The sequence below is a fragment of the Xenopus laevis genome, chromosome 6L, assembly GCF_017654675.1.
Source record: "Xenopus laevis strain J_2021 chromosome 6L, Xenopus_laevis_v10.1, whole genome shotgun sequence".
In the NCBI taxonomy this organism is placed as follows: domain Eukaryota; kingdom Metazoa; phylum Chordata; class Amphibia; order Anura; family Pipidae; genus Xenopus; species Xenopus laevis.
In genome coordinates this window covers 15,408,279-15,425,082 of record NC_054381.1, presented here as the reverse complement: position 1 = coordinate 15,425,082, position 16,804 = coordinate 15,408,279, and the positions used below count along the sequence as shown (strand labels likewise).

The following is a 16,804-nucleotide window of genomic DNA, read 5'->3' as shown; positions in this document are numbered from 1 at the left end:
ATCCGCAGTGTCAGTCTGGCCCCGTCTGAGAGCAGCATGAGCTGGAGGAGCCAGGGAGAGGGAAGCCAAGGAGGAGAAATCGAGCGCCGCAGGATGGATGGTCGCCCTGTCGCCTTTTCTGAAGAAGAGGGGAAGTGGAGTTTCTGCAAGTTATTTCTTAATAAAGGCTTTGCTATTTTAAAGTTTTATTTGTCTTGGTGTTTTTTTTTTGTATAGTAATGAATTTTTTAAAAAAATTTTTTTGATGTTACTGGTTCTTTAAAACTGTCCTTTAGACCGATTCGCCAGCTTATCTGTGTGGGGGCTCCCGACGTGTCCTCCCGATCAATATCAGGCCAAAAAATCAGCCAGATATCGATTGGTCAAGTTTGAATTTTTGTACGATCCAGGACCGCATGGGCTGGTTGATGTAGTCCTGCGACCCGTCGGAGCCCATTCGTAGTATTGTAATCCGATAGTTCGGATTCATCCGATATCAACCAGCCGTTAGTGGGCATATCGTGTTAAGATGGCAAGGTCACCAAACGAGCGGATCTTATAGTGTATGGCCACCTTAAGAGACTGGAATATGAATAAGAAAGGCCTGAATAGAAATATTAGTAATAAAAATTAGTAATAACCATGAATGTGTAGCCTTTCCCCATTTGAAAGCTGTTAAGGGGAATTCCCCTTGACAAAGGCTATAGTGCCGAAACGTTGGGGTATTCTCATTTTTGGCAAGTGTATCTGCTCGGTGTGGTTTGTCCCTTTTTGCCTTGATCTTGTTACTTGGTGGGATGTATGTATATTTCTGCTAATACTGTTGTATATAGTATACCAGTCTGTCTGATGTATATTTTTTTTGCTATTTACTATAAAAGAAAAAAAAATGTAATACCACCTTTGGTTATCAAGTGTTATTTTTCTCGTTGAGTGTGCATCCCCTCTCTATGTCGATATACTGTTCTGGGAAACTGACTGTGGGATTACCTGGGGTTATTTGCACCTCATATACCTAAAGAAAAGACCTTTTTCCCTTGTTAATATTGGGAGTGCCCTACACCTACTTATATTTGTATAACTTTCACAGAAGTTATATGGGCCAGCCAGAGAACTTCCAACTCAGGTTCCAAGTTTAGACTAGAGTCACTCGGAAGCCCCTAGCAAATAGACACCGATGCCAGAATCTGCAACGAGAAGTAAGTGTAAAGTATAGGGCATTTCCCCGGGGGGCACCGGCCCTGGGTTATTCCAGCGAGCACCACGGAGCGATCCACTTCCTGCTTCTTCTTTCTTCAAATTTCCTGGGGCAAACGCATGTGCAGTAGAACCAAATAAGCAACTTTTTAGTTAAAGTTTGGCTTTTCGCTCTACTGCGCAGGCACAACCGAGCGAAGATAGAAGGAGCAGGAAGGCGATAACTCTGTGGTGCTCGCTGGTATAACCCCGGGCTGGTGCAGTTTTCTGCTGATAAGAGCACAGGCCCGGGGTGTCAGGTAAGTAGATACAATCACTTGGGGGGCCTAAATTTTGGCACGCCCAAGTACATCATGCTTTTTTTTCTCCTTTAAAAGTGAACTGCCCTCTTCATTTGTGCTTGGTTTCGCCTTTAAGTTAAAGGAAAAGTAACACCAAAAAAATGAACATATACCGCTCGATCTTTATACTATTCGTTTCGTAGCAAGTTATAGCAATTTTTTTGGCTTGACTTTACTTGGTAATGCACACTGGGAGACTGGTCTTCATACTATTCAACAAGCCGGGCCCCAGATTGTAAAACCCTATTAAAACCCTATCAAAGGTGATCTACCCCTTTAAAAACAGGAACAGATGTTTTTTTTTTTCAAATGTAGCCTTTAGTTTCCTTAATCTGTGATTTGTATTTAATATAGAGCTTTTCTCTAATAAAAAAAAAAAAAGGCTAATGAAGTTTTCTTTCATCACTTGACAATAGTCTGCAGTTTTGAAGTAAAAATTTTGTGGGCACGTGTGTGGCCTTTATGCAGTGCCAAGTACATCTTTTTTGACATGGCACTTTGTCAGCAGTTTTGGTTGCCAAAGGTAACTTTGAGCTGACAGAAAGCAAACTGGGCTATGATCACCACATGTGCTCAGGCTGCTCCACATCTCAGTGCAGTGCCTGGAAGGAACCTGCATGAAACTTGCAATAACATGAAGTGAAATATGGAGAGAGCAAAACAAGGTTATAAAGGCCTAAAGAAAATATCAGGTAAAGTGTCACTGGAGAGATATGTAAAGAAGAAACTTTTTTTTTTTTTTTTTTAATTGAGTTCGTTGTCATATTATTTATTTTCCAAAACTTTAGTGTAGTTAGTTAAATAGATGTTCTTAAGGGAACCTATGTTAGATAATACAGACATTGTTTGTTAAAGGCCACCAAAACACAGGGTTTTAAACTGACCTATCAGCTGTGGTTGGCTCATTTGCATACCTCCCAACTGGCTCGTCTTTCTCTTCGATCTCCTGCACTGAACGGCCAGAAAGAGATACAAAGTTTCTAAAAACCTAATTGGCTTTTTGCAGAGAGCCCAGAATATGTGGCAGTTGCACTTACTTTTGTAACCATTTAAGATAAGCAAATAAACAATTGTAACTATTTAAGATAAGCAGGTCTCTTGTGACTTGCAGCTTAAGGGCTCTTACACACGGCCGTTCCGACCTGCGCTCCCCTGCGTTCCGTTTTTTGGCGTTCAGCCGCAGGGGAGCGCAGGAATAGACGCAAGTCATTATTTGAAATGGGGCTGTACTCACTCAGGCGTGTGTAGGCGCCGAACGCAGGTTCAGACGCAACATGCTGCATTTTTCCTGCGTTCGGCGCCTACAGGCGCCTGAGTGAGTACAGCCCAATTTCAAATAATGACTTGCGTCTATTCCTGCGCTCCCCTGCGGCTGAACGCCAAAAAACGGAACGCAGGGGAGCGCAGGTCAGAACGGCCGTGTGTAAGAGCCCTAAATGGCAATTCACCTTCATTAGCATAACTGAAATGAAAACCACAGAAATGTGTTCAAACTTTATGACCTGCCAAATTTTGAAAAACAAACACGATAATTAGGGGGGGGGGGGGGTATGGCCACAAAATAGGCATGGTCAAAAAAAAAATTCCCACAATCTGTGCTGCAAATCTTTTTGTCCCTCTTTCTATTTCCAAAATATTGGGGGTATGCAGTTTGAGCTCAGGGACCACTCTTAGCTAATAACAAGGTTAAATATCTAGTAAAATATTGATTTATGAGTTAATGAGCCACAGTTCAAGGAATATCTAGGTCTGTAAATAGGTTTTCATCCAAAGTCTCACCAAAACTGACCTTCAAACTGGGCTTTCAACTGTATACTACCAAATTCACTCCAAATCTCACCCTAACTGGCCATTAGGTTGAACACTACTGCTGCTCCAAAGTCCACCAGGAGCATTTTGGGAACCCCAAATCTCAACAAAACGCACCTTTAAGGCTTTCAGGTATATTTAGGAAAGCAAAAAGGCATTCTCGACATATATTGCCTTAACTGACCTTCAGACTGAGCCACTTCTCCAAGGTCCACCAGGGATTTAGCCCCACAATTTGGTAACCAATGTTCTAGATTCTAAAAGAAGAAGGTCCTTATGCATGCCTATTTTTGGGATGTAGAGATATAACTGCCCTACAAAAGCCAGCAGGGTCAGGGCCAACCAAATGTAATTAGCAATAGTTAACTTCAGGGATAATAGAAGAAGCAGCAAACCCCTACGTTCATTCAGAGCCTGTAACATACTTGTTATCGTTTGTATATCTGGATAAGGAGACATTCATGCTATTTAAAAATGTGAGTTTAGCTGAGGTTGAAAAAAACGCAAAAATTACACAGATTCAAATTTTTATAGGTAGGCCTCAAAGCAGAGCTGTTGAAGTCTGAAGCAATTTTGGGTATCTAGAGTCGAAGTCCCCAAAAATATTTTGACTCATATTAACTTTAAATTGCAATAAAATAAAATACAGTGTGCTATTTCACAGATAATAGTCATAATAGAGTAAAGCTTCATAAAATAAAATAGAGTTGTTGTTTTGCCCTATACATGTGCCCACTGTATAGTTTAGGTGCCATATGTTAGGAAATGTAGGGGGGAAGGAGGGTGCCCCCAAAAAAAATACGATCTTTTTCAGCCTATCACCCTTAAAAAAGGAAAAGACGCCAGCGTTTTTTGGGACTTAAAAAAAAATTTAAACTTTTTTTGAAGCAATCCCTATCTACTCTATTGCACTTCGCCTGGTCTCAGTTGGCGAAGGCAAGTCTGGCGCAAGAGTTAACGTTCATGAAAGTTAGTGAATTAGCGTAGTTTCGTCCCTTCACCATAGCGCAACTTCCCCTGGCATAAGGGTGAGAAGTAGCGCTAGAGTAGGTCCACTTCGCTAGCGAATTTACGCCAGCGCCCGTTAGTAAATCGGCGAAGTAACTAAATGACGTCACACTGGCAAATTTGCACTAGCGTTAGCCACTTCGTGCTTTAGTGAATTTGCCCCATAATATCCTTATACTTTACAATAAGGGGTACTTTATTCACTATATAATACACAAAAGCCATGAATATCTTGTAAATTATATCCTTATAAACGGTGAGTAGCAATGTCATCAGTTATAAACGGTGATTAGTGATGTAATTTCTGTCACATGACTCACTAAAATTTGTGTATTATAATTAATAAAGTACCCCCAGTTATAAAATATGAGGATATTATAAGTTACCTCAGAGTTCCATGACCTGTATAAAAACACTCAGCCTTCGGCCTCGTGTTTTTATATGGTCATGAAACTCCTCGGTAACTTATAATATCCTTATATTTTACAAGAGGGGGTACTTTATTCACTATATTATATATGTTATAGAATTGTGTCCTACTATTTTATAAATTGTTAATTTTTATAGCAGTATCTCATGTTCTTTTGTTTACTAAAATAGCATTTTTTTAAATAGATATTTCTGTGTTTTTAACTATCGATTGTGCTAGTCTATCGTGATAGGTAGAAATATCAGATATTATTGTATGATTTCACGTCCCTGTGTTGCTTCCAATGAAAAAGTGGACAGAGCAAGCCTCACATCTCAGAATAAGCGAATGCGTTGAAACACCGGTGTTTGTTCTGCTCCCTGGTTTTATGTTTCAAGGTTTTTTTTTCCCTGTGGAATTCCAGATGGGACATTCACATGCAAGCAGATAATACTTGGTTGGACTTCACTTGGAGCAGCTTACTTTTTTTTTTGCTTGCTCATTGGCACAGGTCACTGGCTGCTTGCTCATTGGCCTCTTCAGCTGTCAATCACCAAAACAAGCACATTCTCCAAAGCATCGTGGCAGGCCTAGGAGATACCACGTGAATGATTAATCAGCTCTTGCAACACCTGTATTTCTTGTATTTCTTTTTCAAGAGCTATAAATTGCCATCTAAGCAAGCAGGGTTTTCGAATCCTACAACGTGCTCTCAGAAAGCTCATTTGAGAGCCACATAAGGAGAGTAGATTTCTGTTTCCAGCTTAGAGTTCGAGGCAGCCCAGGTAAGCTTTCCAGTTCATTGTGTTTAAACAACATTAGCTTTCAGCATTTGTTACAGGACCTGGAGTGCAGCCTTAACCCCTAACATTACTCCTGTTTGGCGATCTGTAGAAATATCCTGTAAAGTTCCATATACTGTAAGTATGGGATACGTTATCCGGAAACCCATTATCCAGAAGGCTTTGAATTACAGAAAGACCATCTCCCATAGACTTCATTATAATCAAATAATCCAAATGTTTAAAAATGGTTTCCTTTTTCTCAGTAATAATAAAACAGTAGCTTGTACTTGATCCCAACTAAAATATAATGAATTGTTATTGTAGGCAAAACCAGCTATGTTTACATGATTTTCTAGCGGACTTAAGGTATGAAGATCCAAATTACAGGAAGATCCTGAAAACCCCAGGTCCCAAGCATTCTGGATAACATGTCCCATACCCGTATAAAAATATCCAAGGAATTTGACTACAATGACACCATATAAATAGTACTTTTGAGCTTCAGTTGACAATCCCTCGCCCCTTCATTACTAAAATACTTTTATAATGTAAATATGTTTTTTAAATGTTCTGTTTACTAATGACCCTTGTTAACATCTGGCATATGTGGAGCGATAATTATAAGTAAGAATTTCTCTTTTAAATGACCAAGGAAATACAGGTATGGGATCCATTATCCAGAATGGGAAGTGGGGTATTCTGGATAATGGATCTTTCTGTAAATTGGATCTTTACATCTTAAGTCTACTTGAAAATAATTTAATCATGAAATAAACCGAATAGGCTGGTTTTGCTTCCAATATGGATTAATTATATCTTATTTGAGATCAAGTACAAGCTACTGTTTTATTATTACAGAGAAAAGGGGAATCATTTTTAAAAATTTGGATTATTTGGATAAAATGGAGTCTATGGGAGACAGCCATCCCGTAATTTGGAGCTTTCTGGATAACGGATAATAGATCCCATACATGTACAAGGTATTTAAAAGTTGGTATAGCCATCCCGTAATTTGGAGCTTTCTGGATAACGGATAATAGATCCCATACATGTACAAGGTATTTAAAAGTTGGTATATACAGGTCATGGCCATTTTTTGGAGATGGTGACATAAAGTAGAAATGAAACCATATAGGATCTGTTATCTGTAATGCTTGGTACCTGGGTTTTTCTGGATGCTCAGTTTTTCAGTAATTTGGAGCACCAGGCCTTAAAGGAACAGTAACACCAAAAAATGAAAGTTTTAAAATTTAAAGTATTGAAAATATCATGTACTGTTGCCCTGCACTGGTAAAACTGCTGTTTGCTTCAGAAACACTACTATAGTTCATATAAATAAGCTGCTGTGTAGGCATGGCAGAAATTGAAAAAAGACTATACGGCACAGGTTAAATAGTGGATAACAGATAACACCATTATATTCTACAGAGCTTATCTGCTGTGTAACCTGAGCCTTTTCTACACAGCAGCTTATTTATATAAAACAAAAGTAGTGTTTCTGAAGCAAACACAGCAGTTTTATCAGTGCAGAGCAACACTGTGTTAAATTTTTATTACTTTAAAGGAATTGTTCAGTGTAACAATAAAAACTGGGTAAATAGATAGGCTGTGCAAAATAAAAAATGTTTCTAATATAGTTAGTTAGCCAAAAATGTATAACATGTCAGTCAGAACACTACTTCCTGCTTTTCAGCTCTCTTGGTTTACACTGACTGGTTACCAGGCAGTAACCAATCAGATACTTGAGGGGGGGGCCCCATGGCTCATAACTGTTGCTTCTGAATGCTGAGGATCAATTACAAACTCACTGAACAGAAATGTACCATGTGGCCCCCCTTCAAGTCGCTGACTAATTCAGAGTTAGAGCTGAAAAGCAGGAAGTTGGATTCTGGCTGTTTTATTAGACATCTGTTCACTCCAACCTTTATATATTAAATTTTTGGCTAACTAACTATATTAGAAACATTTTTTTATTTTGGCCAGTCTATCTATTTACACAGTTTTTATTTTCACACTGAACTATTCCTTTAAGGGTAAGGGCACACAGGCAGATTCGGGGAGAACTGCCTTCCTGCCGGCTAGAATGTAAATCGCTGGCAGGAGTTCCCCGTGAGGCAACTTTGGGCGATTTCGGAGAACGAATCGCTCCGAGTTCCATCCCGCTGGCAATTTTCATTCTAGCTGGTGGGGAGGCAGTTCTCCCCGAGGAGATTTGTTGCCGGGCGACTAATCTCTCAGAATCTGCCTGTGTGCCCTGACCCTAAAACACTTTAATTTTTTGATGTTACTGTTCCTTTGATGCTACCTAAAACACTTAAAAGACAAGGTACTGATCCACCATAATGTGCATGGATTGGCCTCAGTGTACTTACCTGAACTGTTAATTTTATTTTTACTATACCTGAGAAAACCGCAAAATAACTTTACTCTTTTATACAGTCGTGACGCCATTGTTGTTGCCGCAAAGACACTTCCCTCTGCCTCTTCTTTATACCACACATATTCAAGCTTGCGCCTCTTCTGACCCAAACTACCAATGATTACCTGTGAAACCAGGATACTATGAAGCTTGTGCAGGACTTAGGCTCAAGGTTTTGCACATGACCTGGGCCCAAGGCAGGGGCAGACTTGGGGTTGATAAGAAAAAGAAAGTGTTGTGACGTAGCCTAAGTCTAAATACCCTTGTCTTTTAAATATTAAGGAACGAACCCCCCCCCATGATAGGTTTGTTATAAATACAAAACAAATTCCTAAAAATGAAGAACTGCTGTGCTTATTGTCGTATTGTCCAGAGTTTTCTGGATATCGGGTTACCAAGTAATTGAGTCCATAACAGTAAAACCATGTAATGTAAAATCATTCGCTGGCGAATATTACATTGTGCCTTTTTACTAAGCAAAGGTTTAGCATTTGCACCTGCTCTTAAATATTCTGTCTCAAAAAAGGTTTTGCGGTTGGGTCCTGAAGAATAGACACTTTCTTCACTTTAAGACAGTTTATTTAAAGGGGTTGTTCACCTTTGAGATAACTTTTAGTATGATGTAGAGAGTGATATTCTGAGACAATTTGCAATTGGTTTTAATTTTTTATTATTGAATGTTTACGGGTTATTTAGCTTTTTATTCAGCAGCTCTTCAATTTGCATTTTAAGCAATCTGGTAACTAGGGCCCAAATTACCCTAGCGACCATGCATTGATTTGAATAAGAGTCTGGAATATGAATAGGAGAGAGTCTGAATAGAAGGGCCTGTAATAAAAAGTAACAATAACAAAACATTTGTAGCCTTACAGAGCATTTGTTTTTTAGAAGGGGACAGTGACGCTCATTTGAAAGCTGCAAAGAATGAGAAGAAAAAGAGAAAATAATGAAAACCAATTGAAAAGTTGCTAAGCATTGGCCGTTCTATAACATGATAAAAGTAACCTTAAAGGTGACCCACCCCTTTAAACATGGGGTGACCATAAAAACAGCATAAAAAACCTAAATCATAAAAAGAAATCCTGCCCCTAGGCACTGCCTTCAAACATTTCATGAGTTCACACACTAAACAGGCCCCCTTGCAGACTACCAGCATAAACAATGCAAAAAAAGTTGGGGTCACCCCAGTACTGACAATACTTCTTTGGAGGATTGCTAGGCTTCCTGGATTTCTTTAATTCCTCCACTTAAAGGAAAACTATACCCCCAAAATGAACACTTAAGCAACAGATAGTTCATATCATATTAAGTGGCATATTAAAGAATCTTACCAAACTGGAATATATATTTAAGTAAAAAATAAGGGCCCTTTTACATCTCTTGCCTTGAGCCACCATTTTGTGATGGTCTGTGTGCTGCCTCAGAGATCACCTGAGCAGAAATACTACAACTCTATCTGTAACAGGAAGAAGTGTGGAAGCAAAAGACACAACTCTGTCTGTTTATTGGCTCATGTGACCTAACATGTATGGTTTGTTGGTATGTTTGTGAGTACAGTGAATCCTACGATCCCAGGGGGCGGCCCTTATTTTTTAAAATGGCAATTTTCTATTTATGATTACCCAATGGCACATACTACTAGAAAAGTATATTATTATGAAAATGGTTTATTTACATGAAGCAGGATTTTACATATGAGCTGTTTTATGCAATATCTTTTTATAGAGACCTACATTGTTTGGGGGGTATAGTTTTCCTTTAAGAATAGATTTATTAAGGTTTCAGTTGCGTTTTCTACGTTATTTTAGAGTCAAAAGTAGATTTTTCGGGTTAAAAAAAACTACATTTTCTTCTAGATTTATTTTACCCCCGACCCTGGAAATAGCTTGAATCCAACAATACACCATCTAAAACCTGTTGAGGTCATGTAGAAGTCAATGGCAGAGGTCCCTTCAACCATTTGAAGATGTTAATAGTCTTCATGATGTTTGAGGTTTTTTTTTACAGGGTTTTGGCTGAAAATTCAAGCTTTTTTTGGGCGAAAACTTCATCAATTCTAGTTTTTGGGTTGTTAACCCCAAACTCACTGATTCAAGTTTTTTCTTATATTAGAAACCTTTCAAGTTGTAAGTTCATTCGAGGTCTAAAAAACCTCTACATTTCGACCTTTGATAAAAAAAAAACCCTTAAAGAGATACTGACACCTGAAATTAAACTTTTTTTTACATCTATTATAATATTGTCTTTGCAAGTTACTTCTAACTTTGCCATAAAGTATTTGCATGATCCTTTTACATTACCTGTCTGATCCCCGATGTTCCTGTATGAGGGGGCTGCCATATTTGTGCAGCAGGAGTCTGTTAGCATTAGCAACTGTAACTAACAGGCTGAGATGGGACAGTCAGGTTGGCAAAGTCAGAGTGTCAGAGAGTCAGGCTTAGGAACTTCAACTAACAATTATTTACAAAAACAAACCTCTCTGCAAAAAATGATCAACATGACCTATAGGTAACATTTAATGTACATTCATATGCTAAAATAAATTTTTTAGTGTCAGTATCACTTTAAGCTCCCCATAGAAGCAACGATTCTTGTTGCCGAACGACCGATTTTAGGGAAGTCCGACCAATCCTTCGAAATTATCGTGCGGTTAGCGGGATTCGAACGATCGTACATCTTACGATTTTTTGGCCGACATCTGTCAGGAAATTGATCGGACAGGTCAAAAAATCTTTGTCGTGCAATCTATCTATGTTTGCAGGGCCAAGCAGGCAGCTCCCCTTAGTTTTCCTGGCAAATTGGTCTTTTTAGATGATGGTCAATTCGTACGATCGTACGATTGTTCCGAGAAAATCGTGGTCTCACGATGAGGATAGGATCTTTTCAAAATCTCAATATCTATGGCCAACTTTAGACTCTCTTTGATCACGGCTCCCTCAGCTTCTTGCAGTGGCAATGTCAGGGTCTTCCAATGAGGTAGGATTCTCAATTGCAACAAATGGCCCTGTAGGGTCAATTTTATTTTACAATATTGCTTTAGGAATCCGCCTCTGTGGTTGCTGAACTGAAGTACAGTTTTCTTATCTAGTTTTAACCCTTCATAATATGTTATGGAATGCTGAGAGTTGTAATCAAGATGCATGTGGTTAGATAAAAACTGCTAAAAAAGGTATATGTCAAATGTTGTGGTTTGTAATATTCTGGCTGGAGTCATAAATTGTAACATGTATGCATATGGGATGAGTGGAGGAGGGGATATAGAGATTTAGGGTTTCATATAGACCTTTTAGCCAGGATAGGACATGGTGTGTAATATAAAGTTACTGTCATGTTATAGACTAATGGTTATCTTCTGTCCTATGAAATGTAAAAAAAAAACAACTAAATAATAGAATCTCTGGGTCAAATCTGTATACAGTTGATACAAAACCATGCAAAGGGGTTTGTATATGTGTTCAGAATTTTGGTTATGTACTCAAATGTAGTATTTATATACTAATGCAATGTAGTAAATCATACACCTCCATAGTTTTATTTTTCTATGCAAATTTTGTTCCTCAAACGTACTTTAAACAATAACAAAAATGCTATTTGTGCGTACACTAAAGGTGGCCATAGACGTAACAATTATGATCTTTCTAGGAAAAGATCTTTCCAAGAAAGATCGTTTCAATACACACGTGTAGAGCAGAATCGTCAGATATACAGGTAGATATACGGGAAGAAACAATAGAATTCTACCTGTATCTGACAATTCAGCACTAACAATGGCCGATGTTTGGGTCCCTTCAAAGGCACCCAATCAAAATTTTCCGTCCAGCCCGATCGACGAGCCGACCGATATCCAAGTCTTCTGCCAATATCTGTGGGCTTTTTTTCCACCATACACGCACCAAATATCGGACAAAAATTCGTTTCGTACGATATCATCTGTGCGGCTATGGCCACCTTTAGGGACTGATTTATCAGCATTCAAAGTTTTATGGTGATCCCAATTCAAATTGGGGCTTCCAAAACTCAAATGTTCCATATTCAAAAAATTCAAGCTTGCAAGTTTATAAAGAAGTCAGTGGGAGTTGTCCTAGGCAAAATTTAAACAATTCTTTCAATTCAAGTATTTCTAAATTTTTGGAGAGTTTGTAGACTCATCAAAAATGATAGTGTAGAATACGAATTTGACGCATTTGAGTTTTTTCATGGTTTTATTTGATATTTTTTTTTAGATTTACAAACTTTTATGTTTGGTGAAATTTTAAAAATGTATTCGAATTCACAAATAGCCCACCTAGTGGCAGATTTTCAATTGTAGCTGTTACCAGGTACAAATAAATAGATTTTGACTATTTTTGAAGTGGAATTACCAAAACTTAAAAAACTTAAAAAAAACTGAAATCTAAACAATCAACAGCTGGTGAGCTTAACTATAATTTAATGGGAGGTATATTTTTTTGAAATTCAAGCTATTTGAAAATTTGTGTTTTTAGGTCATATATAGGTCATATATTTACAAGCTTATTGAAATTTACAAGTAGAGTATGATTTCACTGTGTTTGGTTTGTTTTTCAAGTTTTTTAATAAATAACCGCTCAGTCAAGATTTTTTAGTTTTTATTTTTTTTAAAAAAATTCTACTTCCCTATGAAATAGAACAAATGTGTACAAAACATTATGCAGTTTGTATGTGTGAATTTAATTTAAAACTAGTCTGTTTTTATTACTAGGTATTAATTATGATGGCAGTTTTGCTTCACTTTGGAGTACTGATAGCAGCATTCTTAAGTAGCCACGTGGAAGGAAAGAGGGATCCAATACTGTACTGTGGAGGTTAGTAATAATCTATTTTTAAATCAAGTATTTATATAAGAAGGTTATTAAGGGTATGACATCAGGGAAACAGTCAATACAAATGCATAACGGGGATATGTAACAAAAAGCTGAGAAAAATGCTCAAAATTGCCCTACATGCCTTTTACCTTTCGCAAACCCATTTGTGAAATTAAGAAATAATGGACCTTTACAAATCCTCATGCACTGTCATCATCATTAAGGTGCCACTACTTAAAAAAAAACAACAACAGCAGGGAAGATGGGGTACTGTTAAAGGAAAACTATACCCCCAAAATGAATACTTGAGCAACAGGTTTATTTCAAATCAAGTGACATATTAAAGAATGTTATCAAACCGTAATATATATTTAAGTAAATATTGCCCGTTTACATCTCTTGCCTTGAACCACCATTTCGTGATGGTCCGTGTGCTGCCTCAGAGATCACCTGACCAGAAATACTGCAACAAATGCTGTGTATAGCTACACATGTATTGTTATTGCTACTTTTTATGACACATCTTTCTATTCAGGCCTCTCCTATTCATATTCCAGTCTCTTATTCAAATCACTCCATGGTTGCTAGGGTAATTTGGATGCTAGCAACCAGATGGCTGAAATTGCAAACTGGAGAGCTGCTGAATAAAAAGGTAAATAACTCAAAAAACACAAATAATAAAAAAAAATGAAAACCAATGGCAAATTGTCTCAGAATATCACGCTCTACATCATACTAAAAGTTATCTCAAAGGTGACCAACCCCTTTAATGTTGCCATTGTAGGACCTGTACCCCCCTCTTCCCATTCCAATGATAGAGAAACCCACTGTTGACGGGTTCTGTTTGCAAAAAAGGGACATATAACATGATACTGTAGCTAGTGGCCCTAATTGCCCCCTATAAAGACTAACTAAGGCTAGGTGGGAAGAAGATAATTTAGTATCTGTGTGTGTGTGTGTGTATATGTATGTGTGTATATATATATATATATATATATATATATATATATATATATATATATATATATATATATATATATATATAGTAATCCACAGAATCAGGAATGCACACTGGGAATTTAAAATATCTTCATCTTTATTTATTCATCTTTAAAAAGAAAACAGGTCAACGTTTCGGTCCCCTGCTTGGACCTTTATCAAGGCCCAGATTCTTATTTAAAATCACTTTAAATATTTAAAAGCAAAAAAAATTAACCAATCAGTGAACAGCCTCATTTTGGTGCATGACATCACAAAAACTCCATCCTTCAATAGGTTAATTATATCCATATGTATTTTTTTAAAAGATCTATGCATCAAAAGTATCTAGAGAACACATCTGTTGCAACTACAGAAATTATCTCTGGCTAAGAAAACAGGAGAGGGAGCAATATTCATTCAGTCCATATGGTGAAAGAGTATTTAATTTTTTGATCAAAAAATTAAATACTCTTTCACCATATGGACTGAATATATGTTTAAATGGTCTAGTAAATCTGAAGATCCAAATTACTGAATGATCTGTTATTGAGGTCCTGAGCATTCTGGATAAAAGGTCCCATACCTGTACTACCTGTAGAGCAGAATGGCTTTGATGTGCTCAAATTTTTCCAAACTGACGCAGGTATCCGCTAAATGTGTCAATTTGTTAAAAGCTTTTTAATTAAAGATTTTTGTAAGAAAAAGCGGGATTGTCTGCTAACATGACACATTGGAATGACAAGTTGCTTTGAGTTAAAGTAGCAGAGGCTGGAACCAATTAGATATTTTCCCATTGTTCAAATCATTTTAACATTTCCCATACTTAAAGCGTAGTAAAACTAGACAATTTGCAAAGAAAAAACACAAATATTGTCGGTGTGAGACCTGTAGAGAAAAGGAAAAGGGGAAAACCCTGTCTGGCTCTTAAATAAGCATGGTTACAGCTGTCTATCTCAGGCTAAAGAAATCCAGGAACCAGGGTCATATTCCTACCCTTCCATTAACATACGTTCTGCACCAGAAAGAAAGGCGTGTGAAATCGGTGGAACAAAACTCAAAATAATGGGAATGAATCTATATAGAACTGAAGGCTTGAATTGTCTAAGTAATGTTGTTTAATATAAGCACCACGGTGCACATTTGTCTATATTTGTAGTTTTTGAGAATGGGTTAATTTGTTTGTTCTTGTATGGCTTTATGTGACTTAAAGGGAAAACATGCCTGAGAAGGGCACTTATATTCCATTTATTTTACATGATATGCACAGCACTGTATGAAGGTACAGCTTTTCTTGTAAAAAAAAATTGTGGGTGATAACTTATTGCTAGATTAAAATCTACACAAAAGGGGTTATTTACTAAAATACGAATTTATCTAATATTTTATTTAAAAAAAAAATATGACCAAACTATTACTATTTACCATTAATAAAAAAAAACTTTATTTGGATTGCTGAAAAACTCGATAAAATCGAGTGAAAAACCAGAATTTCTTTAATTTTTTGGGCTTCTTTCCCGAAATTTTTTTGAGTTCTTGTCCAAAAACGTGGAAAAAGTTGGATTTTTGGGCTAAACCCAGCACAAACCATAAAAAATTGAGATAGGTGCCTCTGCCATTGACTTATATAGGACCTTGACAGGTCTGAGATGAGATTTTCAGATTCAGACTTTTTTGCAGCATCGACGTATAAAAAATTTGAAAAATTATAGGGTTTTTTTCCTCTACAAATTGAGTTTTCTAGTGAAACATTGGGATTTTAATAAATAACCCCCCCCCCCCAAAAAAAGCCTGCATTATCATGATAAGAGTGAAGTGTAGGAGAAATTTCTTGTTTAGGAAGTATTGCTGTGCACCCTACCAAAATACTATATATCCGTCATTTAAAATGTTGATGGTAGAAAAGCTAATAATAATCCTATTACAATAGAAAGTGACAGACGATGTGCCATTGTAAATAATCTGTATTTATTAAATTGCCTTTTTTGTTTTAAGGAATGCTATACTTAGGGGCCGATTCACTAACTTCGAGTGAAGGATTCGAAGTAAAAAAACTTCGAATTTCGAAGTGTTTTTTGGGCTACTTCGACCATCGAATGGGCTACTACGACCTTCGACTACGAATCGAACTATTCGAACTAAAAATCATTCGACCATTCGATAGTCGAAGTACTGTCTCTTTAAGAAAAAACTTCGACCCCCTAGTTCGCCATCTAAAAGCTACCGAACTCAATGTTAGCCTATGGGGAAGGTCCCCATAGGCTTTCCTAAGTTTTTTTGATCGAAGGATATTCCTTCGATCGTTGGATTAAAATCCTTTGAATTGTTCGATATTTGAAGTCGAAGGATTTTAATTCCCAGTCGAATATCGAGGGTTAATTAACCCTCGATATTCGACCCTTTGTGAATCGGCCCCTAAGAGATACTTACACCAAAAATTAAACCTTTTATAAATCGATCATAACATTGTCTTTGCATGATATTTATAATTTTGGCAAAAAAGTATTTGCTCAATGCTTTTAAATTACCTGTCTAATCCCCCCCATGTTTCTGTATTAGGGGGCTGCCATATTTGTGCAGCAGTAGTTTTTAGCATTAGAATCTCTTATTGAAAGGATGAGAAGCGACAGTCAGGTTGGCAAAACAGTCAGATTTAGGAACTTTAAGTAACAATTACTTACAAAAGTAGACTTATCTGCGAAAAAAAATCAACATGACCTATATGTAACTTTAAGAGGCCCATCAAATTTTAGTGGTATTAGAGCTTTTGAAACCACAATTAAACTCTATGGGGGTTATGTAATAAAAGGCATTAAGTTTGCCCAGGTTCAGTAACCTATAGGAACCAATCAGAAGGTAGAATCTACTGGTCACCCAGTTAAAAGCAAAGATCCTATTGGTTGCTATGGGCTACTGCTCTTGGGCAAACTTAGTGCCTTTTATTACATATGGGGGCATCTCTCGAAAACCATGAATGCCATGAAAGTTATTTAAAAATCCAAATATATACGGGTATATAGGTTATTTACCAAAATCTGAATTTATCTCATTATTTA

The 16,804-nt window shown here is 37.2% G+C and overlaps 1 protein-coding gene across 2 annotated transcripts in view; it reads left to right on the top strand.

Moving 5' to 3' along the window:
- The window catches only part of cnpy1.L (canopy FGF signaling regulator 1 L homeolog), a 71,476-nt gene that overhangs the window by 1,635 nt on the left and 53,037 nt on the right, over positions 1-16,804 (top strand). Inside the window, exons 1-2 of one of the 2 annotated variants that reach the window (XM_018267135.2) lie at positions 5,346-5,528; positions 12,668-12,770. In XM_018267135.2, the coding sequence (XP_018122624.1) occupies positions 12,677-12,770 (94 nt within the window). In that variant the 5' untranslated portion in view covers positions 5,346-5,528; positions 12,668-12,676. Of the gene's footprint in view, positions 1-5,345; positions 5,529-12,667; positions 12,771-16,804 lie in introns of those variants that run through there. The other variant, XM_018267134.2, reaches the window with a different exon arrangement.